The 27,825-nt window shown below is 46.6% G+C and overlaps 1 protein-coding gene across 1 annotated transcript; it reads right to left on the reverse strand.

Moving 5' to 3' along the window:
* Nucleotides 1–965: 965 nt before the first annotated feature.
* On the reverse strand, nt 966–16,547 carry LOC147106171 (uncharacterized). Its single transcript, XM_086009791.1, has 5 exons — nt 15,386–16,547; nt 14,994–15,193; nt 1,564–1,704; nt 1,287–1,398; nt 966–1,122 (listed from the first exon to the last, which is right to left on the reverse strand). The coding sequence occupies exons 1-5, from the start codon at nt 16,545–16,547 to the stop codon at nt 1,049–1,051; spliced, it is 1,689 nt and encodes a 562-aa protein (XP_085865917.1). The 3' UTR covers nt 966–1,048.
* Nucleotides 16,548–27,825: the final 11,278 nt, after the last annotated feature.

Genomic DNA, 27,825 nt, shown 5'->3' on the forward strand with positions numbered 1-27,825 from the left:
GGAGTGATGTGACATTAGGATAAACTGGATCGAGGTGGCACTCTCTGGGGTGATGTGACATTAGGATAAACTGGATGGAGGTGGCACTCTCTGGAGTGATGTGACATTCGGATAAACTGGATGGAGGTGGCACTCTCTGGAGTGATGTGACATTAGGATAAACTGGATGGAGGTGGCACTCTCTGTAGTGATGTGACATTAGGATAAACTGGATGGAGGTGGCACTCTCTGTAGTGATGTGACATTAGGATAAACTGGATGGAGGTGGCACTCTCTGGAGTGATGTGACATTAGGATAAACTGGATGGAGGTGGCACTCTCTGGAGTGATGTGACATTAGGATAAACTGGATGGAGGTGGCACTCTCTGGAGTGATGTGACATTAGGATAAACTGGATGGAGGTGGCACTCTCTGGAGTGATGTGACATTAGGATAAACTGGATGGAGGTGGCACTCTCTGGAGTGATGTGACATTAGGATAAACTGGATGGAGGTGGCACTCTCTGGAGTGATGTGACATTAGGATAAACTGGATGGAGGTGGCACTCTCTGTAGTGATGTGACATTAGGATAAACTGGATGGAGGTGGCACTCTCTGCAGTGATGTGACATTAGGATAAACTGGATGGAGGTGTTTTGAGGCACCCGCACCAAGAATCCAGAGAATAAGACTGTTCAAATCCATTCAAGACAGAAAGAGATTAATTTCCACATTCTAGACAACTCAAATTAATAGAAATGCTAATTTAAATGCAGGACTAGATGAAGACTAGTAGGACTAAATTGGTTAGGTATTTCAAAGAGCCAGCACAGGCACGACGGGCTGACTGGCCTCCTTCTGTGCTCTGTGATTCTAAGAAGGTTGAATCTTTTGAGTGCTTCAAGAAAATGTCAAACAGGTTGTTTTGCAATTGTTTTTTTATTTACTGCTGGACTATATCGTTACAATTACCACAAACACAGCGACTCTACCACTCCAAGGCAATTCAACGCAACTAATCCATTCTTCTGAAGGGTGCATGAAGTATCATTACATTTTTTTCGACTTTAGACAAGCTTGTAGGTACAAACAAAAGGTAGTTCTTCTGTACAGTCTGTATCGCTCCATCTATCGCCAGCATCTGGAAGAAAAAGCTACAGTTGAGATCCAATAATCTCTCTCACAAATGTTATTGATCAGTGAATCAGACTGCAGTGTGTCAAATGGTTTTTGTTTTTCTCTTTCAATATTAATATTTATTTAATTTTGTTTGCATTTGAAATACAGTCTAAAATGCTAACATACCTCCAGAATTAATGCTCACACAATTCTCATTTCCTTTCGCATTGTCAGGTTGGTCATCATTCCATTTTACGAAATCTAGTGGAGATCCATCACTCCACAGAAAAAGGCCCTCCTGTGTGAGAAATGATCTCATTATTTTAATGCCTACATTTCTGTGAAAAAGCAAGCAATTTGTAATGTTTATTTTAAATGGGTGAATGCCATTAGTGTGAACATTTTAAGTGGCCCTATGATAGCATCGCTCACAGTAATGTTAAGGCTATAAGAACAACTTTACCCCATAGCAATCACTAAGACCAATCCAAGTGTTGGTTTGTGATGAGTCTTCTGTCTTAATCAGATTTTTAATGAACTGATTGTGTTCGTTCCAGTGTATGGAGGCGAGGTGACCATGTGGAATATATCGTCGGCATACCAGCTTCAATAGAAAAGAAAATATGTTCAGATCTTTGGCTTGTTTTTTTTCTAATTACAGGAAACTTTGTGCTATCCGGCACCGACGGGACCGAGCTGTTGCCGTTCCCTCAAAACTGCCGGACACTCCAGCGCTGATGTTGAAACATACGGAGATTTTCAGCTCCGTGTGAATCAACAAACCCTGTTGCTTAGCAACAGCTTCTAAACAGTCGGCAAGCGTCTCTGTAGCATCTCTAGCTGAAGCTGTTGCTTAGCTACAGACCTTGCAGAGCTTGACTGTTGAGAAAAAAGCAACGAAAAGAAAAAAAACCTAACGAAACGGCTCCTGATTTTTGCCGGTGGCTCGAGCTTGCCGGACATTTAGCCTCTGGATAACACAAAGTTTCCTGTATCATGCTCAGTTCTGTTGCTCCTGTTATATGATCAACCCTTGGATTGATGAAGGTTTCAGGGAATGTTGGTCTAACTGTGCTGGCCATTAAAAAAAAGCTCATAGACTATGGCACTGATACAACATTAATAACCCAGTAAAAATGCAACTCAAATTATTAACCATAAACAGCTAAAATAAACACTAACATTTCACATCTGCTTGCCTTTCCCTTTTTCCTCTCCATTCTTTATTCTTCATTCCCTCCCTCTTTTATTTTAATTTTACTTTTATTTAATAACATAAGAAATAATAACAACAACAACAACTTGTATTTATATAGAACCTTCAACATAGTAAAACATCCCAAGGCGTGTCACAGGCGTGTTATAAAACAGAAAAATTTGACACCGAGCCACATAAGGAGAAATTAGGGCAGATGACCAAAAGCCTGGTCAAAGAGGTAGGTTTTAAGTAGTGTCTTAAAGGAGGAAAGAGAGGTAGAGAGGCGGAGAGATTATGGGAGGGAATTCCGGAGCTTAGGGCCTAGGTAACAGAAGGCAAGGCCACCAATGGTTGAGTGATTATAATCAGGGATGCTTAACTGGGAGCCAATGTAGGTCAGCGAGCACAGGGGTGATGGGTGAACGGGACTTGGTGCGAGTTAGGACACGAGCAGCTGAGTTTTGGATGACCACAAGTTTACGTAGGGTAGAACGTGGAAGGCCAGCCAGGAGTGCATTGGAATAGTCAAGTCTAGAGGTAACAAAGACATGGATGAGGGTTTCAGCAGCAGATGAGCTGAGGCAAGGGCGGAGACGGGCGATGTTATGGAGGTGGAAATAGGTGGTCTTAGTTATGTCGCGGATATGTGGTCGGAAGCTCATTTCAGGGTCAAATATGACACCAAGGTTGCGAACAGTGTGGTTCAGCCTCAGACAGATGTTAGGGGGAGGGATGGAGTCAGTGGCTAGGGAACGGAGCTCCAGCTGAAAAGATCAATTCACCATCTCGCAACTTCCTGACATTCAGGGAGCAACGGGTAGGATCAGAAGTGAGAAAGGTTTTAGGTACAAGAGGTAGACGCAGTGGTAAGGAATAGAAGGAGGTAGTTCTGAGACTCTAATGTAAGTAAACTAGAAAATGATCTGTGTGCTTGTGCATTTTCTGTTGGAGTACCTGAACTTTTCACGTTATGATTTAATATGAGGGTTGGACCTCTTCCTAAAAGGGTCAAAGATTTCTTGATTTGAGGAATAGTGGTCTTTATTGGGCAATCAGAAGGCTCATACAGGGGGAAATAGATTTAACTGTATGTCATGAGTCCAATTCACTGAAAGCAGTTATTGATAATCTTGAGCTGCTGGCAATAGGTTCTCCTGAACGACCTCATCTCCCTCCTCCTCAACCTTTGAATGATCAAATGATGGAGGGCCTGTTCCTTCTTCCTCCCCATCCACACCTAGAAGGACAAACACTTTCTAATGGCATAGTTGCAAAACATGCAACAAGCCATGATAATTTTTGAAACCCTTACTGGACTTTACTGCAGGGATCCCCAAGATTTATTGAGGCATTTGAAAAGAGACCTTAAATTCAGGTTGTCTGTTCTAGTCGAATGTAAATGGTTCAAAAGGTCTCATTATCTGTTCTCCGCTGCTGATTTTGGAGAGGTGTCATCAGCCAGGGCTGAGGTATCCGTCAATCAGCAGTGCTCTGGCTCAACAATGCAGGTATTGCTGATTACTGAAGTACAAATGAATCACGGCAGCTTCCAGGATAGCACACATTCACATGTAAAATTATGGGATCAGCATCACACACTGGCTGAACATTAATGGAATCATACCCCTTTATGTTGATGATGGGTTTCCATACAGTTCATACAATGCCATGTGGATACCATCAATGGCACCTGTACCTGGGGGAATCTTGTTAGTCTACAAAATAAGAATGACCACTCTCTCCGCATGACAGAGCCTATTTAGAAGATTATGGCCTAGAAATTCGGTTGCGTAGCATCCTTTGTTTGGGCATTACGAGTGCTGAATTGGGACCAAAATGGCATCCGAGCAGCGCGCACACACTCCTGGTGTGGGCCAGCGCCGGACGCCACCTTGATGAGGGCGGGAGGGCGGCCGTTAGAAGCACATGCTAGAACTATGGTAAGTAGGCAGATCGTGACATCGCCGCATTGATTTGACGCCAACGCAGCCATTTTCATCGTCATCGCTGGAGCTAATCTCCTCGCACGGCATTCAGTAGCAGAAAGGACCCACCACCGGCGATATTTAAAGGGATCATCACCAACTTTCAGGTAACTTGCTTTTTGATTTCTACTGGCTCTGTGGAAGTTTGTGGAAGTGTTTGCAGCTTTCTAGAATTGTTTAAAGACGGTGAGGTGACAGGGAGTGGTGCTGCAAGTGGAGAAGGCCTTGGTTCTAACTTCAAGGGTTCTGGTCAGATCACTTGTTCCCAGTCATGAGTGCTGCAGGGAGATGGAGCAGAGGCAGCAAAGAAGAGGACAAGCTGCTCGCAGAGGGAGGAGGAAGAGGGGGAGGAGGGCTCTCAGCAAGAGGCCTTACCCACCAAGGGTCTTCCGAGAGCAATTCTCTTACCTCAACCTGAGCCAGGAGCAGTGTGTGAGGCATCTGCGCTTTACAAAGGAGGTGCTCACAGAACTCTGCCACCTCTTGCAACTATCCTATTATGGCCACTGTTAGTTAGGTGCTCCCTTGCTGTTAGATTATTGACTAATTCAGGCTCATTACTCATTACCAAGTCTAAAATGACCTGCTCTCTTGTTGGTTTAAGAACATATTGTTCCAGAAGACTGTCCCAAATACACGCAAGAAATTTGCTGCTTTTGGGACTCGAGCTGTTCTACTTCCCCCCAGTCTATGTGAAATTTGTCTCCAATTATAATGACACTGCTTTTACAACAATCTTCTCTGATCTCCGGGATTGGATTATGTATCCCGCTACTTTACAGCAGCCTCACTCCAGGGCAAGCACAGTGTTGCCAATGGCTGTGAAGGTGGCCGTGGCCCCCAAATTTCTTTGCACTGGGATCCTTCCCGACTGGAGCAGGCAATATCTGTAACATCTCCCAGTGCGCCGTCCACTGCTGCATTAGGGAGGTTTCAGAGGCTCTTTATGCCAGGAAAGGGGACTTCATTGACTTCTCTCTGACCAGAGAGAAGCTGACAGAGCGTGCACATGGCTTTGCCAGGATAGTGTACTTCCCCCTGGTGCAGGGCACTATCGATTGCACGCATGTGGCTTTGCGGGCACCGTATATAAATGCTGAGATGTACCTCAACTGCAAAGGTTACCACTCGCTGAATATGCAGTTGGTGTGCGATCATGGTGAGCATATCATGATGGTGAATGCCCAGTATCCTGGCAGCAGTGATGATGCTTTTATTCTGCGCCAGTCCGCTGCTCCCTCAGACCTTGAGCCACCAAGACAAACCAGAGGGTGGCTACTGGCCGACAAGGGCTGACCCTTGACCTTCTGGCTCATGACTCCGCTCCGCAACCCAACCACATGTGGGCAGCATGTGTACAATGCGAGCGATGCTGCCCCACAAAACATCATAGAGCAGACCATTGGCGTCCCTAAACAACGCTTCCGCTGTCTGGACTGCTCTGGAGGAGCCCTATAGTACCCACCGGAGCGAGTGTCCTGATTCGCCATGGTCTGCTGTATCCGCCACAACCTGGCCAGCATGAGAACACAGCCCTTGTCACCAGGGATACAGCCACCAGTTCAGGATCAGGAGGAGGAGGAGCAGGTAGCAGAAGGAAGGAGGCAACCCAGACAGCCCCTTTCTGGCCGGGATATCCGTGATCGAATCATCCGCCTGCGGTACGAGTGACCGTAACCCCAATTCCCTTTACAACATTAGTCCCACACCTTACCTTCCCTCTATTACTGACCATCACAGCATCATCTTGGCCACAATGCTGAAATAAAAGCCACCACAAAGCAAACATTTCAATCAAACTTTATCCATCTATCCACCCAATATTACATCAAAAAATCAACTGATCACCCTTGTGCATTCCCTTAGTGACAGCCTTCTGTGTGCTTTTGCCTATCCACGTTCTCCTACGCAGTGCTACCATAGTGGCTGCTGCATGGCTGGTGGAAGGCTGCTGACTTTCAGTAGGGGACATTGCAGATGGCCTTGCAGGCTGACCTTGAGGAGCTCTAGGCCTAGTAGGCCTGGGTTCGGCTGCACCACCATCGTGGGTGGCAGAAGTCTGGGCTGTCTGGCTGACAGGCAACAGCAAGGGCACTGGCAGAGTGGCAGTGGTGGGAGGACGAATGCTGCCATCCTGAGAGAGGACAGCAGGGTTGTCCTCCACGAATATATTGCCACTCCCCAGGGGCAGTGCCTCAGCAATCCTAGTAATCTGATGGACTACAGACTGCTGGACTGCTGTGACAGCTTGCAAGGTCCTTTCAACACTGGCAAACCCAGCCCTGATGGCAGCAGTCTGTGCTTCAATATGAGCTTCCATTGCAGCACTAAGGGGGGAATTTTGCCAGCACTTGGGAGGCGGATATGGAGGCAGGAGTGCTGGGAAAATAGCAGAAACTGGGAGCGGGTACCGACCCCGCTCCCAACCTGCCTCCGTGCCATCTTCCTGGGAGGCGGGTCCCCGACTCGCGCAGGGACCCGTCTCCACGAGGCGGGAAGGGAATTACAACCAATTAACTGCCTGTTAACTGGTAGTTAACAGGTAGTTGAGAGGTTTATCCCCATTTTACCCCTGCAATTGTGGGCTTCCCGACGGCTGTGAACCTCGCCAGGGTCAACAAGGCGAACAGTGGGTCTGCGGGGGTGAGAGGGATCGAAAAGTCCACTGTGGAGGTGAGTGATGGGTGCAAGTGTGGACAGGTAAGTATGAGAGGTGAGTGTAAAGTGTTAGAAAAAGTTTACTTACCTTTGCTTCTCCCTGCAGGCTTCAACCTTTGGGGATTCGGATCCGATGCAGCAGTCATCTGATTTCTGCTAAGGAGAGAGGTTTGATGAGTCTTCAGTACAAGGGCTCACTTTAGAACAGAGATTGTCAGTGTTTGACAGCTTTTGAAAGCTGTCAAACGCTGACAATTCATCTGTCAAAAATTTTTGACAGATGAAACGTCATACGCTGACGTCCTCTGTCACTGGCTTTCCCTTAATTGGCCAGCTAAGCCCGCAGGGCGGGCTTAACAAGGTCAATCAAGGGAAAATAGCGTGGATTGGCCGGACATCATTGTGGGTGGGACTAAAACCTGACAACCAGCAGTCCTGCCCCCAACGCATCCCCATTGAGAAAATCCAGCCCAAGGACATTGTGTGGCTTCAGCTTGTACTGCAATGGAAGCTGAGACTTCGACCATCAGACATGGCATGATGGTTGGGTTCATCAAGTGCTTTAACAGATCTGTCCAGCCCTTCCACACTGGAAAGGATGGGATCCAAGCTCTGCCCAAAGTCCTGTGCAAGGCTGGAGCTGGACACTTCCATGCTCCTTGACGTTGCATTCAGACTTTCTGGCAGGCCTGCCAAAGCACCAAGCATTTAATTGTACATACCCATCAGCGTTCTTCTGTAGGCCGTACCATCGAGGACTTCATCTGAGTCCTGTGCAGCAGAACCCATGTGTGCCCTTGCCCTCCGGGGAACTGGCACCTGCGCTACCCTTTCCCCCTGGTTTGGCTGCTGTCCAGTCGTGCCCGGTGTCTCACCATGTGCAGATCCCGGGTCAAACCTATCCTCTAAAGTATGTGGAATGTCAGTATCTGAGCTGGTGGCTGGGAGTGTGAAATCGAGTGACGGTGTTTCTTCTTCTTCTTCGCTCTCCTCTCCCTCTTGCTGTTCAACCACTGGCTGAGCAGGCTGAATTTCTTGGGTGTCTGAAATGAGAAAGGCACAAAGGTAGTGTTGTGGTGAGGAGAGGGGGGAAAGCAAGCTGTGCATGTTTACACCATGTGCAGATTGTAAATCAGAACAGATTGTGGGATGAGGGGAAAGAGGGATGTGAGAAGGAGGATAACATATGAGGATACCAGCATCTTGTATTCTTGCAGCCACACCGCTGGTCACGGGCTCAACCATGCCCTTGCCAAGAATGGCCAGCACCGTCTCCTTCAAGGGGGGTGAGGTGATGGAGGTGAGCCTGTCCCTCGCCGGTTAAGGTCTGCTGGTATCTGTTATACGCTACCTTTTCCTGCAAGAGAAAGGGAAGTGTGCCAGTGAGTGTGGTGTAATGTGTTTGGATGATGTGCCTGTCATGGTTGAATAGCTGACAGTGTGTTCAAGCTGAAAGATGTGGGTGTGAGGCTTGCAGCAGTGGTAAGTGTGTGGGGGTGAGGTGAATCTATGAATGTGAGATATGAGTCGTGTTTAGTAGAGATTGTTGGTAGGTGAGCTGTGATGCATTGAACAGTGTGAGAGGCTAGTGGTGCAGATGGTGAGCTATGGCATTTGAAGATGAATTCACTGACCTTGACCACTCATATGAGGTCATTAAACTTCTTGCTACACTGAGTCCACTCACAGCTATACTGCTAACATTGACCACATTTGGCTATCTGCTCCCACTGAAGTCTTGTCTGTTGCTTGGAGGGGCTCTTGGCCCCCTGTGGAAAAAGGACCTCTGTCCTGGAGTTGACCTCCTGGACCAACACCTCCAGTACTGCATCAGAGAATCTTGGAGTCCTTTCTCTGGCCAGTTGAGCCATTACTCAGTCTTCTTGTTTATTGTAATAGCCTCCACAAGCAGTTCCAGCACTTATTGCAGGCAGAAGGCACTGCCCCTTTAAGAGGTGCAGACCGCCTTTAAGTAGTGCAGGCTAGCTTTAATTGGAGCTAGCTTCATATGAACTTGGGCCTCCTGCCGAGTGTTCAGCTACTCAGCAGCACGTTCAGCGCTCGGTTGAACGCTACAATCATGCAGGCAGCACGAATTTTACATGCGATCCCCGCGCCTGTTTCCGTGGGATACCAAATTTCTAGGCGTATACATTTCGATGCCTGCTTTAAAAGTGTATCTGTGGTCTTCTTTATACAATGGTGCCCAGCGGATTGCTTGGTGTAACTGAAGTCACCTGAGGCTGACTGAAATAAAGCAGTGGTGTTAGAAGTCAGAGTCGTGGTCACTTTTACAGCTACTGACAATCAGTGCCCCTTATTGATCTGAACTGCAAGTCTATGGCCAGCAGCTGGCATAACTCCACAACTGCTTCTGGGGGAAGCACAGCCTTCTCATAGACTGCTTCATGAAAAGTCATGGTTTGACATCCAGGGCCTGTATATCCTGTGGAGTGGGTATCAATGGGTAGGATATTGAATCTTTCTGTGACGCCTCACTCCTTGCTTCCATCCTTTCCTCTTAATATCATCATCCTCCTCCTAAATACACAGGACCAAGGGAATTCCCAAAGGAAATCTATTACTTGCCCCCAAACTGTCGATATATTTAAATACTTGCTCTAAGATTCAATGGACTATGAACTGCCTGCGATTTAAACTATCTCCAAAACTTGCAGTCTCTTCTCGGCCTGTCTCTGAAGATATTCTGTAGCATTTCCTGAAGCAATGGCTTCTGCCTCTGTACTGGCCTTCACACCACCATCTTTGTAGTGGCTTTATTTCCTCTGGGCAGTATGGGGCTGGAAAGAGAGGGAAATAAAGCAGAACACATAACTATACACACCCTCAGCAGGACTGGCGGTGCAGCACCCAGAGAGGCGAGGCCCGAGTTAAAGGGTGGGAGTGGCCCGAAGACTGATGGAGCTGCAGACAGAGATCGAGGCCTATGCAGGCAATTAATTGGAGTCTATATTGGAGGGAGAGAAGGCCACTACAAGGCCTTCTCCTTCTACTAGGGAACCCAGGACCACTAATACCGTTCCCCAGGGCAGTGGTGGAAATCGGCAGTACGGGGCAGACAGCAGACAGATCCTTTCAGCAGCCGAGTGCCGTGCACCTGCCATCACTTGCATGTGACGAGCAGTGAAGGAGTGGGGTCCTGGCAGGGGCTGGGCCAGGGCCAGGGCAGGGGCAGGGGAGGGCAATCCTGGTCAGAGCAGTGAGGGGACAGTAGGACTCATTGCCCAATTTTCCTGCTTTCTTCACCATAATTATACCTGAATTCAGGCAGGATGGTGGAGGAGAATCTTGACCTCTGAATTATTGACATCAGATAGAAAGAGTAAAGGCCTCACCAAAGGTCCACATCACTCAGGGCTTCCCCGTGACCCAGATTTTCCTCGCTAACAGGCACCCACTGCTTTCTTTCCTTCAGTCAATTTTTTAATCTATTTCCAGGCTTCACTTTAAATTCACATTGTTTTACCTTTATTTAGCAGCCTTCTCTGCAGCATTTTATTAAAGGCTTTTCAGACATCTTAAGGCTTGGTAATATGAATCATAAAATCATTGAATCGTAGAAATTTACAGCACAGAAGGAGGCCATTCAGCCCATCTTGTCTGTGCCGGCCGACAAGGAGCTATCCACCCTAATCCCACTTTCCAGCACTTGGTCCATAGCCTTGTAGGTTACGGTACTTCAAGTGCATATCGAAGTACTTTTTAAATGTGATGAGGGTCTCTGCCTCTACCACCCTTTCAGGCAGTGAATTCCAGACCCCCACCACCTTCTGGGTGAAAACATTTCTCCTCAAATCCCCTCTAAACCTCCGATCAATTACTTTAAATCTGTGCCCCCTGGTTATTGACCCTTTTGCTAAGGGAAATAGTTCCTTCCTATCCACTCTATCTAGGCCCCTCATAATTTTATACACCTCAATTAGGTCCCCCTCAGCCTCCTCTGTTCCAAAGAAAACAACCCCAGCCTATTCAATCTTTCCTCAGCTAAAAAGAAGATTGAAATGGTCACTGTGTAATGAATCCAGGCCAATACTGACTCAGTGCAGTTGACTTTGACCTTTGGTTGACCGACGTGCATATTGGTCAACTGTACTCCTGCTCCTCCTGGCCCACAAGGAGTGTTCAAAAAAGCACTTACCTGCTGGAATCGGCTGCTCCCATCTCCCTTTTGCTGCCGTGTTTCCTGAGCCCTGGGAAACCCGGTCGGCAGCAGTTAAATTTAAATCAGGCTCCTAACTGCACTGTGGGAGCCTAATTTAAATATTATAATGAAGTGTCACGCTTCTCCAAGACGGGACACACGCATGCCACACAACCCGCCGTGAAAATGACGGTAGGTGTATACACAGCCAGTTGTGGGCGCTTTCCTCGATTTTTTAATTTTTAGCCCCCGCCCCATTTTTAATCTATAGTATATAGATGTTACCTAAGATTGTTCCATAGGATTTTAATTTAGCAGAATAGAGTTAATGTTATAGGAATAACAATAAGCTCCGTAATGGGTCACTTGATAAATACATCTCCAGTGTTGGACAGAGCCATACAGATCAGAAAGGCTTTAGAAGGAACTGGACGTTACAATGCATGAATCTTTGAAGTTTCATGACTAATGCCGCTGACTGACTAATGACTAATTGACTGTAAAAGCTTTTATAGATATGTGAAGAGAAAAAGATTGGTGAAGTCAAGCGTAGGTCCCTTGCAGTCAGAATCAGGGGAATTTATAATGGGGAACAAAGAAATGGCAGACCAATTAAATACATATTTTGGTTCTGTCTTCACAAAGGAGGACAAAAATAACCTCCCAGAGATGTCGGGGAACATAGGGTCCAATGAGAGGGAGGAACTGAATGAAATCAGTATTTGTAGAGAAATTGTATGAGGGAAATTGATGGGATTGAAGGCCGATAAATCCCCAGGGCCTGATAATCTACATCCTAGGGTACTTAAGGAAGTGGCCCTAGAAATAGTAGATGCATTGCTGGTCATCTTCCAAAATTCTATAGACTCTGGAACAGTTCCCATGGATTAGAGGGTAGCTATTCAAAAAAGGTGGTAGAGAGAAAACGGGGAATTATAGACCGGTAAGCCTAACATCGGTAGTGGGGAAAATGCTAGAGTCCATTATAAAAGATGTAATAGCAGAGCACTTGGAAAACAGTGACAGGATCGGACAAAGTCAACATGGATTTACAAAAGGTAAATCGTGCTTGACTAATCTACTGGAATTTTTTGAGGATGTAACTGGTAGAATAGATAAGGGAGAACCAGTGGATGTGGTGTATTTGGACTTTCAGAAGGCTTTCGATAAGGTCCCTCAATAAGAGATTAGCGTGTAAAGTTAAGGCACATGGGATTGGGGGCAAGTTACTGACTTGGATAGAGAACTGGTTGGCAGACAGGAAGCAAAGAGTTGGAATAAATGGGTCTTTTTCCGAGTGGCAGGCAGTGACTAGTGGGGTACCGCAGGGATCGGTCCTAGGACCCCAGCTATTCACAATATATATTAATGATCTAGACGAGGGAACTAGATGTAATATCTCCAAGTTTGCAGACGACACAAAGCTGGGTGGGCGTGTGTGCTGTGAGATGGATGCCGAGAAACTCCAGTATAATTTGGACAGGTTGGGTGATTGGGCAGCTGCATGGCAGATGCAGTATAATGTGGATAAATACGAGGTTATCCACTTTGGTGGCAAAAACAGCAAGGCAGATTATTATCTGAACGGCAATAGATTGGGAGAAGGGGAAGTGCAACGAGACCTGGGTGTCCTTGTGCACCAGTCGCTGAAGGTAAGCATGCAGGTGCAGCAGGTGGTTAAGAAGGCAAATGGTATGTTGGTCTTCGTAGCGAGAGGGTTTGAGTACAGGAACAAGGATGTCTTGCTGCAGTTGTACAGGGCCTTGGTGAGACCACACCTTGAGTATTGTGTGCAGTTTTGGTCGCCTTATCTGAGGAAGGATGTTCTTGCCATGGAGGGAGTGCAGCGAAGATTCACCAGACTGATACCTGGCCCCACAAAGGAAAGCGCTTTTGACTTGCCTTAGAGGGCGTCACTGGCTATCCGACAGTTGCAGGGGGGGGCCTGGTTGCAGGGGGTGGCCATGGTGGGTAAATGTGCTATTGGGTTCTCGCCAGAGTCTGATGGGAGCCTGAACTGCTGCCAAAACCGGGAGCATTAAAATGGGGAATCAGCAGAAATAGAGCTGCTCCATTTTAACTACACCAACTTTCCTTTCCTGCCGATCGGTGAGACTTAAAATTCCTCCAGCTGTGTCTAGTATCATTCCCCTCACAAGGCGAGTGATTATAGAGGCCCTGGAAAAGGTTCAAAGGATGGCCACTACATTGATATCTAGTTTAATGGCCCTTAGTTACTACGATAGGCTTAGAGAGCTGGGTCTTTTAACTCTAAAAATCATAGACTTCGTGGAGATTTGATTGTCGACTTTAAAATAGAGAAAGGATTATATTCAGTCAATGTGGATATTTGAATTAGATAGGTTAGGGAGAACTAGGTGACATGAGTATAGTACTAGGTTAGATGTCAAGAGGTACTTCTTTTTGTCAAGAGTCTTCGACCAATTTGGCAGCTCCTACAGTGAGTGTGGATTCAGTGCAAACATTCAAAAAGGAGCTGGGTAAGTTTCTGAGTGTGGTCAACATCACTCCTTATAGAAGGTAGGTGGTATCGGGGGACTAATCACCATGATATCCTGGATCGCTTTCAGGAGTCAGAGTGGAACTTCCTTGAGTTTTATTCCAAAATTGGCTACGGTTTTGGTCACTAGATTTTTTTGCCTCTCCAAGGAAATTGTGTAGCTGGTGGCTGAAGGGGAAATCATTGTGTGCAGAAATTATATCCTGACAGTATAGAACATACTCGACAGACCAGCTGGTCTTGTCCTTTGTTTCCATATGTTCATATGTAAGTTTCATGGTGGGAATATCTTCTCTGCTAATCGTGAGGTTAACATTCTGTGAGAGATTGCAAAAATTTTCAAAACTGAAATCTTTCAAACAATGTCCCCGCTAATTTTTTGGGGTGTGCATTCCTTTTAATGGGCTGCGCGGCCCATCCAAATCTCCGCACGTGCACGGTTTTTCCATTGAAAAGCCACTGAGCAGCCAGGCAGTTTGACGGGAACATTGCTTTCAAAGTATGGGAGCTCACCAATCCCTCATCACTAGTGCCACTTATTTTTAGACCTCGTGAGACACCCACCATAAGCTCCATGTTTTGTCACCATTTTGTCACTATATTATTATTTAGATGCAATGAAATATGAACAATTTATGTCTCTTTCTTAACTGTACCAATTAATAAATTACGATCGTCAAGTCTCCCACCATCAACATCCTAGGGGTCACCATTGACCAGAAACTCAACTGGACCACCCGCATAAATTCTGTAGTTACCGGAGTAAGTTAGATTTGTGTATTCTGTGTTCAGTGGCTCACCTGTTGACATCCCAAAGCCTCTCCACCACCAACAAGTCACAAGTCAGGGGTATGATGGAATACTCTCCACTTTCCTGGATGGGTGCAGCTGCAACTACACTGAAAAAGCTCAACACCATCCAGGACAAAGCAGTCCGCTTGATCGGCACCTCTAGCTTGAAGATCCATCCCCTCCACCATCAGCGTAACATAGCTGCAGTGTGTACTCTCTACAGGATGCATTGCAATAACTCACGAAGACTTCCTCGGCAGCACTGCCCAAACCCTTGATCTCCACCATCCTGGAAGGACAAGAGCAACACCATCACCTCCCAGTGCCCATCAACGTCACATACCACCCTGACTTGGACATATGTCACCGTTCCTTCATTGTCACTGGGTCAAAATCCTGGAACTCCCTACCTGACTATATTGTGGGAGTACCTTCATCACACAGACTGCAGCAGTTATAGAAGGTCCATCACCACCTTCACAAGAACAGTAAGTGCCGGCCTTGCCAGCAATACCCACATCCCAAGAATGAATATATAAAAAAAAGAAAAAGAAAATTGAGATTTCTTTTGTCTTACCTCAGCTTCTATCCAGGTTATTTTCATCTTGGGGAAGATCTGATAACAGGATGCTAAGTAATTATAATGAGTCCATCCAGGTAGACATGATTGTTTGTAGTTCTGAACTGGTACTTCAGAATGAGAATCAGGCATTACACCAAGATAAGGATACACCGGAATTGCCACTTCAGGGTAAGGTGGAGCTACCTCTTCAGGGTAAGGCGGAGATATGGTTTCAGGATGAGCTCCAACTTTAGGATAAGGTGGAGATTCCATTTTAGGATAAGGCGGAGGTTCCATTTTAGAATACGGTGGAGGTTTTATTTTTAAATAAGGTGGAGGTACCATTTCAAGATAAGGTGGAGATTCCATTTCAGGATAAGGTGGAGGTTCCATTCTAGGATAAGACGGAGGTTCCATTCTAGGATAAGGCAGAGGTTCCTTTCTAGGATAAGGCGGAGGTAACATTTCAGGATAAGGTGGAGATTCCATTTTAGGATATGGTGGAGGTTCCATTCTAGGATAAGGTGGAGGTTCCATTCTAGGATAAGGCGGAGGTTCCTTTCTAGGATAAGGCGGAGGTTCCTTTCTAGGATAAGGCGGAGGTTCCTTTCTAGGATAAGGCAGAGGTTCCATTCTAGGATAAGGTGGAGGTTCCTTTCCAGGATAAGGCGGAGGTTCCATTCTAGGATAAGGCGGAGGTTCCTTTCTAGGATAAGGCGGAGGTTCCTTTCTAGGATAAGGCGGAGGTTCCTTTCTAGGATAAGGCAGAGGTTCCTTTCTAGGATAAGGCAGAGGTTCCATTCTAGGATACGGTGGAGGTTCCACATTAGGCTGAGGCGGCGGTACCCTTTTAGGATAAGGCAAAGATATCACTTCTGAGTAAAATTGAGATGCCACTTCAGGATAAGGTGGAGATACCACTTTAGGATTAGATGAAAACATCGCTTCAGGATAAGATGGAGATACCACTTCAGGATAAGGTGGAGACATCACTTCAGGATAAGGTGGAGACATCACTTCAGGATAAGGTGGAGACATCACTTCAGGACTAGGTGGAGACATCCCTTCAGGATAAGGTGGAGACGTCACTTCAGGATAAGGCGGAGGCCTCACCTCAGGTGAAGGTGGAGGTGCCATTTCAGGTGAAGGTGGAGGCGCCATTTCAGGTGATGATGGAGGTGTCATTTCAGGTGATGGTGGAGGTGGCACTTTAGGTGAAGGTGGAGGTGCCACTTCAGATGATGGTGGAGGTGCCACTTTAGGTGAAGGTGGAGGTGTCATTTCAGGTGATGGTGGAGATGCCACTTTAGGTGATGGTGGAGGTGCCACTTTAGGTGATGGTGGAGGTGTCATTTCAGGTGATGGTGGAGGTGCCACTTTAGGTGATGGTGGAGGTGTCATTTCAGGTGATGGTGGAGGTGGCACTTCAGGTGATGGTGGAGGTGCCACTTTAGGTGATGGTGGAGGTGCCACTTTAGGTGATGGTGGAGGTGGCACTTCAGGTGATGGTGGAGGTGGCACTTCAGGTGATGGTGAAGGTGGCACTTCAGATGATGGTGGAGGTGCCATTTTAGGTGATGGTAGAGGTGACACTTCAGGTGATGGTGAAGGTGACACTTCAGGTGATGGTAGAGGTGACACTTCAGGTGATGGTGAAGGTGACACTTCAGGTGATAGTGGAGGTGGCACTTCAGGTGATGGTGGAGGTGCCACTTCAGGTGATGGTGGAGATGGCACTTCAGGTGATGGTGGAGGTGCCACTTCAGGTGATGGTAGAGGTGACACTTCAGGTGATGGTGAAGGTGACACTTCAGGTGATAGTGGAGGTGGCACTTCAGGTGATGGTGGAGGTGACACTTCAGGTGATGGTGGAGGTGGCACTTCAGGTGATGGTGAAGGTGACACTTCAGGTGATGGTGGAGATGGCACTTCAGGTGATGGTGGAGGTGGCACTTCAGGTGATGGTGGAGGTGCCACTTCAGGTGATGGTGGAGGTGCCATTTTAGGTGATGGTAGAGGTGCCACTTCAGGTGATGGTAGAGGTGACACTTCAGGTGATGGTGAAGGTGACACTTCAGGTGATAGTGGAGGTGGCACTTCAGGTGATGGTGAAGGTGGCACTTCAGGTGATGGTGGAGGTGCCACTTTAGGTGATGGTGGAGGTGCCATTTTAGGTGATGGTAGAGGTGCCACTTCAGGTGATGGTAGAGGTGCCACTTTAGGTGATGGTGGAGGTGTCACTTCAGGTGATGGTGAAGGTGACACTTCAGGTGATAGTGGAGGTGGCACTTCAGGTGATGGTGGAGGTGGCACTTCAGGTGATGATGCAGGTGCCATTTCAGGTGATGATAGAGGTGCCACTTCAGGTGAAGGTGGAGATGCCATTTCAGGTGATGATGGAGATGTCATTTCAGGTGAAGGTGGAGGTGTCACTTCAGGTGATGATGGAGGTGGCACTTCAGGTGATGGTGGAGGTGTCACTTCAGGTGATGATGGAGATGTCATTTCAGGTGATGGTGGAGGTGGCACTTCAGGTGATGGTGGAGGTGTCACTTCAGGTGATGGTGGAGGTGTCACTTCAGGTGATGGTGGAGGTGTCACTTCAGGTGATGGTGGAGGTGTCACTTCAGGTGATGGTGGAGGTGTCACTTCAGGTGATGGTGGAGGTGTCACTTCAGGTGATGGTGGAGGTGGCACTTCAGGTGATGGTGGAGGTGGCACTTCAGGTGATGATGGAGGTGTCATTTCAGGTGATGGTGGAGGTGTCACTTCAGGTGATGATGGAGGTGTCATTTCAGGTGATGATGGAGGTGGCACTTCAGGTGATGATGGAGGTGTCATTTCAGGTGATGGTGGAGGTGTCACTTCAGGTGATGGTGGAGGTGGCACTTCAGGTGATGGTGGAGGTGGCACTTCAGGTGATGGTGGAGGTGGCACTTCAGGTGATGATGGAGGTGTCATTTCAGGTGATGGTGGAGATGTCACTTCAGGTGATGGTGGAGGTGTCACCTCAGGTGAAGTTGGAGGTGTCACCTCAGGATTATGTGCTGGTTCCACTTCAGGAGAAATCAGAAATACCCCTGCATGCAAAGGCGGAGACAACATTTCAGGATAAAGCAGAGACAACACTTCAGGATAAGGCAGCGAGATCACTTCAGCAGAAGTCAGAAATACCCCTGCAGGCAAAGGCGGAGACATCACTTCAGGGTATGGCGGAGATGCCTCATTGGGACACGGTGAAGACACCACTTCAGAAGAAGGATGAGAGAGTACTTCAGGATAATGCTGTTGCTCTTTTTCATGATTATGGACAGGGACCAATTCAGGATCAGTGATGGGGACTATTTGATGATCAACAATGGTGACGATTTCAGGATCAGGAAGAGATTCCACCATCTGATTAAGAGGATGTGGCACTTCAGGAAATGTATAGGATACCTTTAGTTTCTCATTCTCAGGAACTGTATAAGATGCGCCTTCAGGATAATGGTGAGGGTAATTTTGTTGGTTGACAGCATAATCATGATACAGTACTACTTCACGAATAGGATTTGGTGATACTTCATGATATGGATGCTGTGCTTGTTCAAGATTATGATAAGGTTTCTCAAGTTTCTTGTTCTCCGGATAAGGTTGATGTAATGTTTGTCGCTTCTTCAACACACCCGATAAGTTCAGAATATGGGAAGCTGTGGTCAAATTAGATAAACAAGCTGAAATAATCACAAGCAAAAATTGCCACAAATATTATCACTTATGTCCTGACGTAAAGTTTAGGCTAATGTGATTTAATGCCATTTTGAAACACCAGCAGAATATCTGTCTCAGAAACAACAGAAACTGCCCATTATTAGGGAAATCAAAATGTGTTAGCTGCAAAAGAAATTACAGATAATAGATACAACTTTTTGTTTAAGTTCATGATTAAACATTTATTAATAGCATAACTGAGCATTTAATATTAAAGTCTAAAGCATATTTCATATTACTTCTAGAAAGCACAGTATCATTAAACGAGTTCAAGGGACACAAAGGGCTGGATTTTGCCAATGGGGATTTTTGGGGGGCGGGACTCCCACTTGTCAGGTTTTAGTCCCGCCTCCATCAACTTCTGGCCAACCCGCGCTATTTTCCCTTGATTGACCTTGTTAAGCCCGCCCAGCGGGCTTAGCAGGCCAACTAAGGGATAGCCGGTTACAGAGAACGTCAACGTATGATGTTTCATCTGTCAAAAATGTTTGACAGATGAATTGTCATCGTTTGACAGCTCTGTGAAGCTGTCAAACATGGACATTCTCTGTAGTTCGATGAGTTCTTGAATACAAGAACTCATCAAATCTCTTTCTTTTGCAGAAATTAGATGGTTGTTGCATTGGAGAATGCAACGGCCATCTGTCATCTCTGCCGCGGAGGTGCGAGACTCTCCACATACCCACCGATTGAAGCCTGCAGGAAGAAACAAAGGTAAGTAAACTTTTTCTAACACTTTGCACTTACCTCAGATACTCACCTCTCCACACTTGCACTCATCACTTACTTTCACAGAGCACTTTTGCACCCCTCCAACCCCCGCAGACCCACTACTCGCCTCAGTGACCCTGGCGGGGTTCGGAGCCTTTGGGAAGCCTGTACTTGTGTGGGTAAAATGGGGATAACCCTCTTATCTGCCTGTTAACTACCTGTTAACAGGCAGATAAGTGGCACTAATCCGCTTCCCGCCTCCAAGGAGATGGGACCCGGCACGGATCAGCTACCCTCCTCCTGGCAAGATGGCATGGAGGTGGGTTGGGGGCCGGTTGGGCACCCGCCCCTAAATTCTGCCATTTTCCTAGCAGTCCTGCCTCCATACCCGCCTCCCCAGGGCTGGCAAGATCACGCCCAAGCATACAACTCATATGCACACAGACACTTGCATTTACACAGGTACACTTTTGTTTATTTATCATTAGTAGTTAAAGTTTAATTGAGTTGAAGCAGTTGGTCAATTAAATGATTTGAAAACAGGGTGTTCCTTACTTCACGGGGTGTTTTATACTTAATATGGCATTGCACAGTCAAACTTGGATCAAGGTTGTGGTATTATATTACAAAGCTTAATGTTTTCATTTTGATGCAAAGAGCATTTAGAATAAAATCCTGAAATTAGAGATGCTGCAGCTTGTGCAATATAGACATTGTTAGTTATCAGAGAAGAGGTGCGAATCTGAAAAGGGCTAAAAATAAGAGTGAACATAAAATGGTTAATAAACTAAACCATTATTTCAGTTAAATATTTAAATGAAAAATACTGACAAGCAAGTCTTCCATAACTAGTGCCAAACCAAATAGGATTAATGGGCCGGATCTTCCTGTGAAAATAACGGTGGTGCTAACAGCGCTAACCATTACCTTTGTGCAAATTAGACATTTAAAACAGAGATGAGGAAGAATTTCTTCACTCAAAGAGTGGTGAGCCTGTGGAATTCCCTGCCACAGAGGGCTGTGAAGGCTAATTCAATAAATATTTTCAAGAGAGAATTGGATATATTTCTGAAGGCTAAGGGGATTAAGGGTTACGGAGAAAAGGCGGGGACGGGGTTCTGAACTGGTAAGATCAGCTATGATCTCAGACGAAGATCAGCCATGATCTCATTGAATGGCGGAGCAGGCTCGAAGGGCCGAATGGCCTACTCCTGTTCCTATCTCTATGTTTCTATGTTTCAGCGAGCGCACATGCGCAGTTAAATGCGAAAATCGGGAAGTTGCTGTCTGAGATGTGCCACTTGTCCGTATGCTGCATGAAAACGGCATCTCGCCATCCAGCTCCCTATTCAAATGTATTGAACGGCATGAAGTTCCAGTACTGACATTGTAGATACAGACTAAACTCGCCACAGAAAGTTAAGTCAAGTCATCACAGTCTAAGTATCCTTTTAAGAACATAAGAACATAAGAAATAGGAGCAGGAGTAGGCCCTTCGAGCCTGCTCTGCCATTCAATAAGATCATGGCTTATCTTCTACCTTATCTCCACTTTCCTGCACTATCCCCATATCCCTTGATTCCCTTGATATTCAAAAATCTATCGATCTCTGTCTTGAATATACTCAACGACTGAGCCGCCACAGCCCTCTGGGGCAGAGAATTCCAAAGATTCACCACCCTCTGAGTGAAGAAATGTCTCCTCATCTCAGTCCTAAATGGCCGACCCCTTATTCTGAGACTGTGACCACTGGTTCTAAGCTCCCCAGCCAGGGGAAACATCCTCCCTGCATCTACCCTGTCAAGCCCTGTAAGAATTTTGTATGTTTCAATGAGATTACCTCTCATTCTTCTAAACTCTAGAGAATATAGGCTTAGTCTATTCAATCTCTCCTCATAGGGCAATCCCCCCATCCCAGGAACCAGTCTGGTGAACCTTCGTTGCACTCCCTCTATGGCAAGTATATCCTTCCTTAGGTAAAGAGACCAAAACTGTACACAATACTCCAGGTGTGGTCTCACCAGGGCCCTATATAATATAACAGTATAGTAAGTCTTAATTATAGCCAAACAGCCTCTCTGGCACTGAAAATTCACTTTTTAACAAGTGTTGAGTCTTATATCTTCAGATTTTAATTTTGTTGGAGTTTGTTTTTAAAGTAAATAAATTTATTGACGGGTCCCAGTTGCCCTCTAGAGGGCGCCATTTGAATGCCCAGCTGACAGCAACTTGCTCTGCAAAACCCTGTGGAAAGTCTATGGGCAAATGCAAATCTGACGAACTGCTGGCACCCTTCATTCCCTGCTCACAGCAAATTCCATCCCATTGACTTCACCATAAATAAGGTCTCAGGCAGGATACAATACTTAAAATAAATAAATCCTCAAAGATATATGGTATTTATCCTAGGCTGGTAAAACACAAGGGGCTAAACATTCGGGTGATTTACACCACCTGTTACTGGCAAAAAGTCGCAAAAAGACAGCAGCCATCGCTCTTTCGCCAGCTGGTGGCAGGTCCCGTGGCGTCCACCATTTTCCAAGGTCCGGCAGTGTTGCTGGTAAGAGCGATGGTCCTGCAAATTTAAATTAGGGAGATGTAACGTCACCTTGGCGAACTTGGACCTTAGCACTGAGTTCAGTGCCGGGTCCCATGCTCGCCATGAAAACCCGCATTTAGCAGACTCACAGAGATGCTGTCAGCACCGCTTAAAGGGCCACACATATCTTTCTGGTAAGTTTGCATTTAAGCTTTTGGACTGAGTCTTTTTGATTTTATTGAAGTAGTGGCTTTCTGCAATATATATTGAAAGTTTTTTAAGTGTGTAGGCAGTGCTGCTGGATGCTTGCAAGGCCTCGGATGGTAAAGGAAGGCCTCTGAGAAGACAGAAAATGTTGCAAATACTCAGCAGGTCAGGCAACATCTGAGGAGAGAGAAACAGAGTTCACGTCTCAGGTTGAGATGCTGCCTGACCTGCTGAGTATTTCCAGCATTTTATGCTGCCATTTCAGATTTACGGCATGTGCTCACAGAGGGAAGAGGAAGAAGCTGAAGAGGAGGAAACCAAAGAGGAGGAAGAAGAAGGAAGAATGCTACCCAGACAGCCCCTTTCTGGCCGGGATGTCCGGGATGGAATCATCCACCCGCGGTACCAGTGACCACACCCCAATTCCCCTTTCAACATTTGTCCCACACCTTACCTTCCCTCTGTTACTGACCATCACAGTGTCCTCTTGGCCACAATGCTGAAATAAAAGCCACCACAAAGCAAACTCCAATCCAACTTTATACATCTATCCATCCAATATGACATCAAAAAATCAACTCATCACCCTTATGCATTCCTTTAGTGACTGTCTTGTGTGTGCCTTTGCCTATCCTACTGATGTCATGCAGTACTACCCCAATGGCTGCAGCATGGCTGGTGGAAGGCTGCGACTTGACACTGTAAATGGCCTTGCTGGTCGACCTTTAGGAGCTGATGGCTGGGAGTGTGAATTCTTCTTCTTCTTCTTCACTCTCCTCTCCCTCTTCTTGGTCAACCACTGGCTGGGCAGGCTGTATTTTTTGGGTGTGTGAAATGAGGAAGGCACAAGTGTGGAGTTGTGGTGAGGGGAGGGTGGGAAAGCAAGAGCTGCATGCCAGAAGGAGGATAATGTATGAGTATACCCACATCTTGTATCCTTTCTGCCCCGCTGCTGGCCAATGGCTCACCCATGCCCCTGCCAAAATGGCTTGCAATGTCTCCTCCAAGGGGGTGAGGTGAGGCTAGGAATGGGAGATGTGCCTTGTGATTGGTACAGGTTGTTGGTAGGTGAGTGATGGGGTGAGGGGGGGAGTCGTGCATTGAGATGTGTGTGAGGCTAGTGATTTAGTTGGTAGGAGACGGCTTTTGAAGATGCATTCACTGACCTTAATCAGTGGTCTGAGGTCATGAAGTTTTTTTGGGCACTGGAGCCAGGTCATGGGGACGACACTGCTGGCAGTGATGGCCTCGGTGATGTAGTCCCACAGCCTTCTTCCTGGAGGGCCTCCTGGCCCCTGTGGGTAGAGGACCTGTCTTGCAGTGTTGACCCCCTGCACAAAGCTGGAGTGCTGCATGCGAAACCCTGGGTGTCCCTTCCCTGGCTTGCTGAGCCATTTGTGTTAGTGCTGAAGCACTTTTCCTATTTTTTGAGGTGTGGAAGGGAATTCAGCTTTAAGAGCTGAAGACTCCCATTTGGGACTTCTTTTTAACGTAAATTTTTTTTAAAAGGCTGTAAGGGCTGAAAACTGCATGTTGTTACTTCATTTTAATTTTTATCAGTTCAGAAGACTTTTAATGCATTGCCCTTTTAATGTCCCACAATGCCTAGCAAACTCATTGCCTCACCTCTAGAGGACGGAGTGGGCCTTTGGCATAGCGGTAGCATCCCCGCCGCTGGGCCAGAAGGCGTAGGGTTTCGAACCCCGCTCCAGACAGTCCCGGCAAGTGGAGTCGGAGCTCCTGGCTCTAAATTCTGGGTTGACATCCAGCGGGATACTTGCGTCCGTGAGTGTGGGTGCCCCCCCCCCCCCTTGTATGGGTTGTGGGAGCCCGTAAAACCCTCCCGCCATAGGACTAACCACCCTAATGGCTGGTACGAAGGTGGTTACAGTCACGGAAGGAGCGTTAATCGCGGCCAGAAATCCTTCCACCACTTCATACAGTTCCCCAAAGGGAACAGTGTGAAGACATGTACGACAACGACTTCTAGAGGCTGTTGAAAGAAGGAACGCCGCTCCTGGATGCCAACTTTGCAACCAATGCCTGTACTAACGTCACCAGGACGGCATTATATGGTGAGTTAGCGCTGGGCTAAAAATCTTTAGTCTCCAGCGCGAATTTTTCTCTTCTACTGCCGCGACCATTTTCAGCGGCCATTAACCCGAGGCCGTGGTGACACTGGCAACTTTCATGGTGACCACGAGTTTCTAGACCAAGGGATCAGATTTGTGTTGGTTATAATGAGTGAGTTGGCGAATGCTGGGAAGCTCCTGCTAGACTGGAAACAAGGAAATATGGTGCCCCTTTTTACAAAAACAATAACTACAGATCAGTCTCACATCAGTAGGTACATAAGAATGGGCAGGATTGTGGTCCATCTGGCTGGTCCCAAGGAAATACTGGAATTGATTAGCAGCAGTAAGTTTAGAATTACCTCTGTGATAATAATCCAGTAAACAGCAGCCAACATGGATTCAGAGGGGAGATCCTGCCTAACCAGCCTACTTGACTTTTCTGAGGACGTGACATCTCAAATAGACTGGAGAAGAAATTCACGTAATGTCCCCAGACTAACCCAAAAGCATTTCACAAACTTCATCACAAAAGGTTGCTGCTTGAATTTGAAATAGTGGAGATTCAAGGTAAAACCTGGGAGTGGATAAGAAATTGGCTAAAGGTTAAAAGGCAGTGGGTACTTGTTGGGGGATTGATGTCAGGCTGGGGGGCTGGGAGGGGGTGGGGAAGTGCCTCATCCATTAATGTTGGGACTGCAAAATGAGTTTGACAAAATATGTAAATACAGAAACAAAATAATGCGGATGCTGGAAATCTGAAATAAAAACAGAAAATGCTGGAAATACTCAGCAGGTCAGGGAGCATCTGTGGAGAGAGAAACAGAGTTAGCATTTCAGGTCAATGACCTTTCAGCAGAACTGAAAAAAGTTAGAGATATAACAGGTTTTAAGCAAGTGTCGGGGCAGGGAAAGGGGGGAGGGGAGGAAAGAACAAATGGGAAGGTCTGTGATCGGATGGAAGGCAGGAGAGATTAAATGACAAAGGGGATGTTGGTGCAAGGCAAAAGGAGATGGTAACGGGACAAATAAAGAAACAAAAATGGGTCTAGAAGAGGTACAAATGGGAATAGCAGAATCATCAACAGCTGCCATCTGAAAAAATGGGGGCAGCGGTTATGATCTGAAATTGTTGAACTTGATGTTGAGTCCAGAAGGCTGACATTATCTGGCATTGTTCCAACTATACGTAAATGGTTGGAACAATGCCAGATAACTGTAGGGCTGTCCCAGTACAGAACTTGAGCATAAAAAGCTAGGCTGACACTCCAGTGCAGTGCTGAGGGAGTGCTGCACTGTCAGAGGTGCCGTCTTTTGGATGAGATGTTAAACCGAGGCCCCGTCTGCTCTCTCAGGTGGATGTAAAAGATCCCATGGCACTATTTCGAAGAAGAGCAGAGGAGTTATCCCCGGTGTCCTGGCCAATATTTATCCCTCAATCAACATCACTAAAACAGATTATCTGGTCAGTATCACATTGCTGTTTGTGGGAATTTGTTGTGCGCAAATTGGCTGACGCATTTCCTACATTACAACAGTGACTACACTCCAAAAGTACTTCATTGGCTGTAAAGCACTTTGAGATGTCTGGTGGTCATGAAAGGCGCTATATAAATGCAAGTCTTTCTTTTTTCTAGAGCTAGGTTTCCCTCTATGCCTGATTTACTGCCGGAAGTGCCCCAGACCTGCACTTCTACCTACCAGCGTGATCGCACTGTGACCCTATCCTACATTCCTAGGTCAAGTTCTATTTAATATTGTCACTGAGCTCCCAGTGCTATTTGTGTTGTCTGTTTGGAGCTTGTCTCTAGGTGGAAAAGAAATCTGTTGCTGCTGCAGCATTAAACTGTCTGCAGCAATATATGATTTCCCTTCCACCCAAGTGGTGCCCTTTGCTCTTCCTCCTCTCGGAATCTGGAGTGTTCTTCAAAGTGCCAAATTATGGAGCACACAACACACTTCCATGATATGAAACATCCTGGCTGAACTGTACTGAAGATCTCCCCTCTGTGACACCCTGGTTCACTCCAACACCCCACCCCCCTCCCACGGCACCTTCCTGTGCAAACGCAGAAGAGGCAACACCTGCCCTTTCACCTCCTCCCTTCCCACTGTCCAGGGCCCCAAACACTCCTTCCAGATGAAACAGCGATTTACTTGTACTTCTTTCAATTTAGTATATAGCATCCATGTTAACATTTCTTTGCATTGGTTACAGTGACTTTTCCGTAATTCTTCACCAACGAAGACTCTCCATATATGTTCCATACATGATCTGTGCCACTACTGTACAGTCCTGTTTCTGCCTTACCTTTGTGCTCTTTTTCAAATTGTGCAACTTGGTCCAGACTGTCCGCCAGGTCCATAGTATGGTGGGCATCAAGCTCATATGCTCCGTTATGTAAGTCTTGCCTCCATATCTTGTTGGGCAACTGTTCTCCCACACCAAAAATATCTTGCCTTTTCTCTAGGGCAGTCAGTGACTTGTTTATCTTCTTGATGCTTAGTCATTTCACAGAGAGAGTGTTTCCACTTGTGGGGAAGAGCAAAACTAGAGGCCATCAATATAAGATAGTCACCAAGAAATCATATAGGGAATTCTGAAGAAACTTCTTTACCCAGAGAGTGGTGAAAATGTGGAACTTGCTACTTGAAGTGAATAGTATAGATGCATTTAAGGGGAGGCTAGATAAGCATATGAGGGAGAAGGGAATAGAAGGTTATGCTGACAGAGTTAGATGAGGAAAGACAGGAGGAGGCTCATGTGGAGCATAAATGCCGGCATGGACTGATTGGGCCGAATGGCCTGTTTCTGTGCCGTATATTCTACGTAATCCTATGTAATTTCACCAAAGTACTGCACAGTTGGATTCATAAACTCTTAGGCTTGAAAAGTGTCAAAAGAGCATTTTGCTCTTCTTCAATTACCTCAAGACTTTTACTTGGTTGCTGCATGGGACTTCATTTGCTTATTGTGAGTGTTGGCAAAACAGAAGCATTCATATTCTGGCTTTTCTCAGGCAGTAAAGACCTGATTTTAACTGGGGGCTGGGCAGGGTTTGTGTGGGTGGGGGCTGAGGTGGACAACAAACTGACCGTTCCTCTGCAACGTGAAGCCCCGGAGTCTCCCGCCTAAACCCAGCCAGAAGGGGCAGCTGGACGGCAGGAGGGAGCAGGAGGTTGGGCTCCGGGAGGCCGAAGGAATGGTCTCTGGCACTCGGATAGCTGATTGGGAGGGAGGATCAGGAATGCCACGTGGTCAGGGAAGGGGAAGGGAAGCCAGGGGCAGGGAAGGTCCAAGGTTTCTTTGTGGGGCCCGGAGGAACAGTTCTGCTCCTCCTAGCCCACAAGGAAAATTTTAAAAAATGAAATCCACTTACCTTTCCGGACATCTTCTGGCCCCGGCTCCAGGTGGTGTCTGGCGGGGAAACCACAACAGCTTCCCCACGCAGGCCTCTGGTTGAAATTACAATCAGGCCCTGATTACATAATCGGAACTCGATCTGTATATTTAAAGAAGGACCCTGTGATTCCTGTGAACTGGGTCTTTCAGAAAAATGCCTTTACT

Source organism: Somniosus microcephalus, chromosome 16 (assembly GCF_052327205.1).
Source record: "Somniosus microcephalus isolate GS21.2 chromosome 16, FLI_Smic_1.0, whole genome shotgun sequence".
In the NCBI taxonomy this organism is placed as follows: domain Eukaryota; kingdom Metazoa; phylum Chordata; class Chondrichthyes; order Squaliformes; family Somniosidae; genus Somniosus; species Somniosus microcephalus.

Bases quoted from the DNA above. Each gene is read 5' to 3' on its own strand.
- LOC147106171 (XM_086009791.1), bottom strand. From the start codon at position 16,547: ATGGCACCTCCACCATCATCTGAAGTGCCACCTTCACCATCACCTGAA. The intron at 1,705-14,993 runs GTAAGACAAAAG...TTTCTATTGAAG, and splicing joins TAACCTGGATAGAAGCTGAG to CTGGTATGCCGACGATATAT. The intron at 1,123-1,286 runs GTATGTTAGCAT...TTTTTCTTCCAG, and splicing joins TGTGAGCATTAATTCTGGAG to ATGCTGGCGATAGATGGAGC.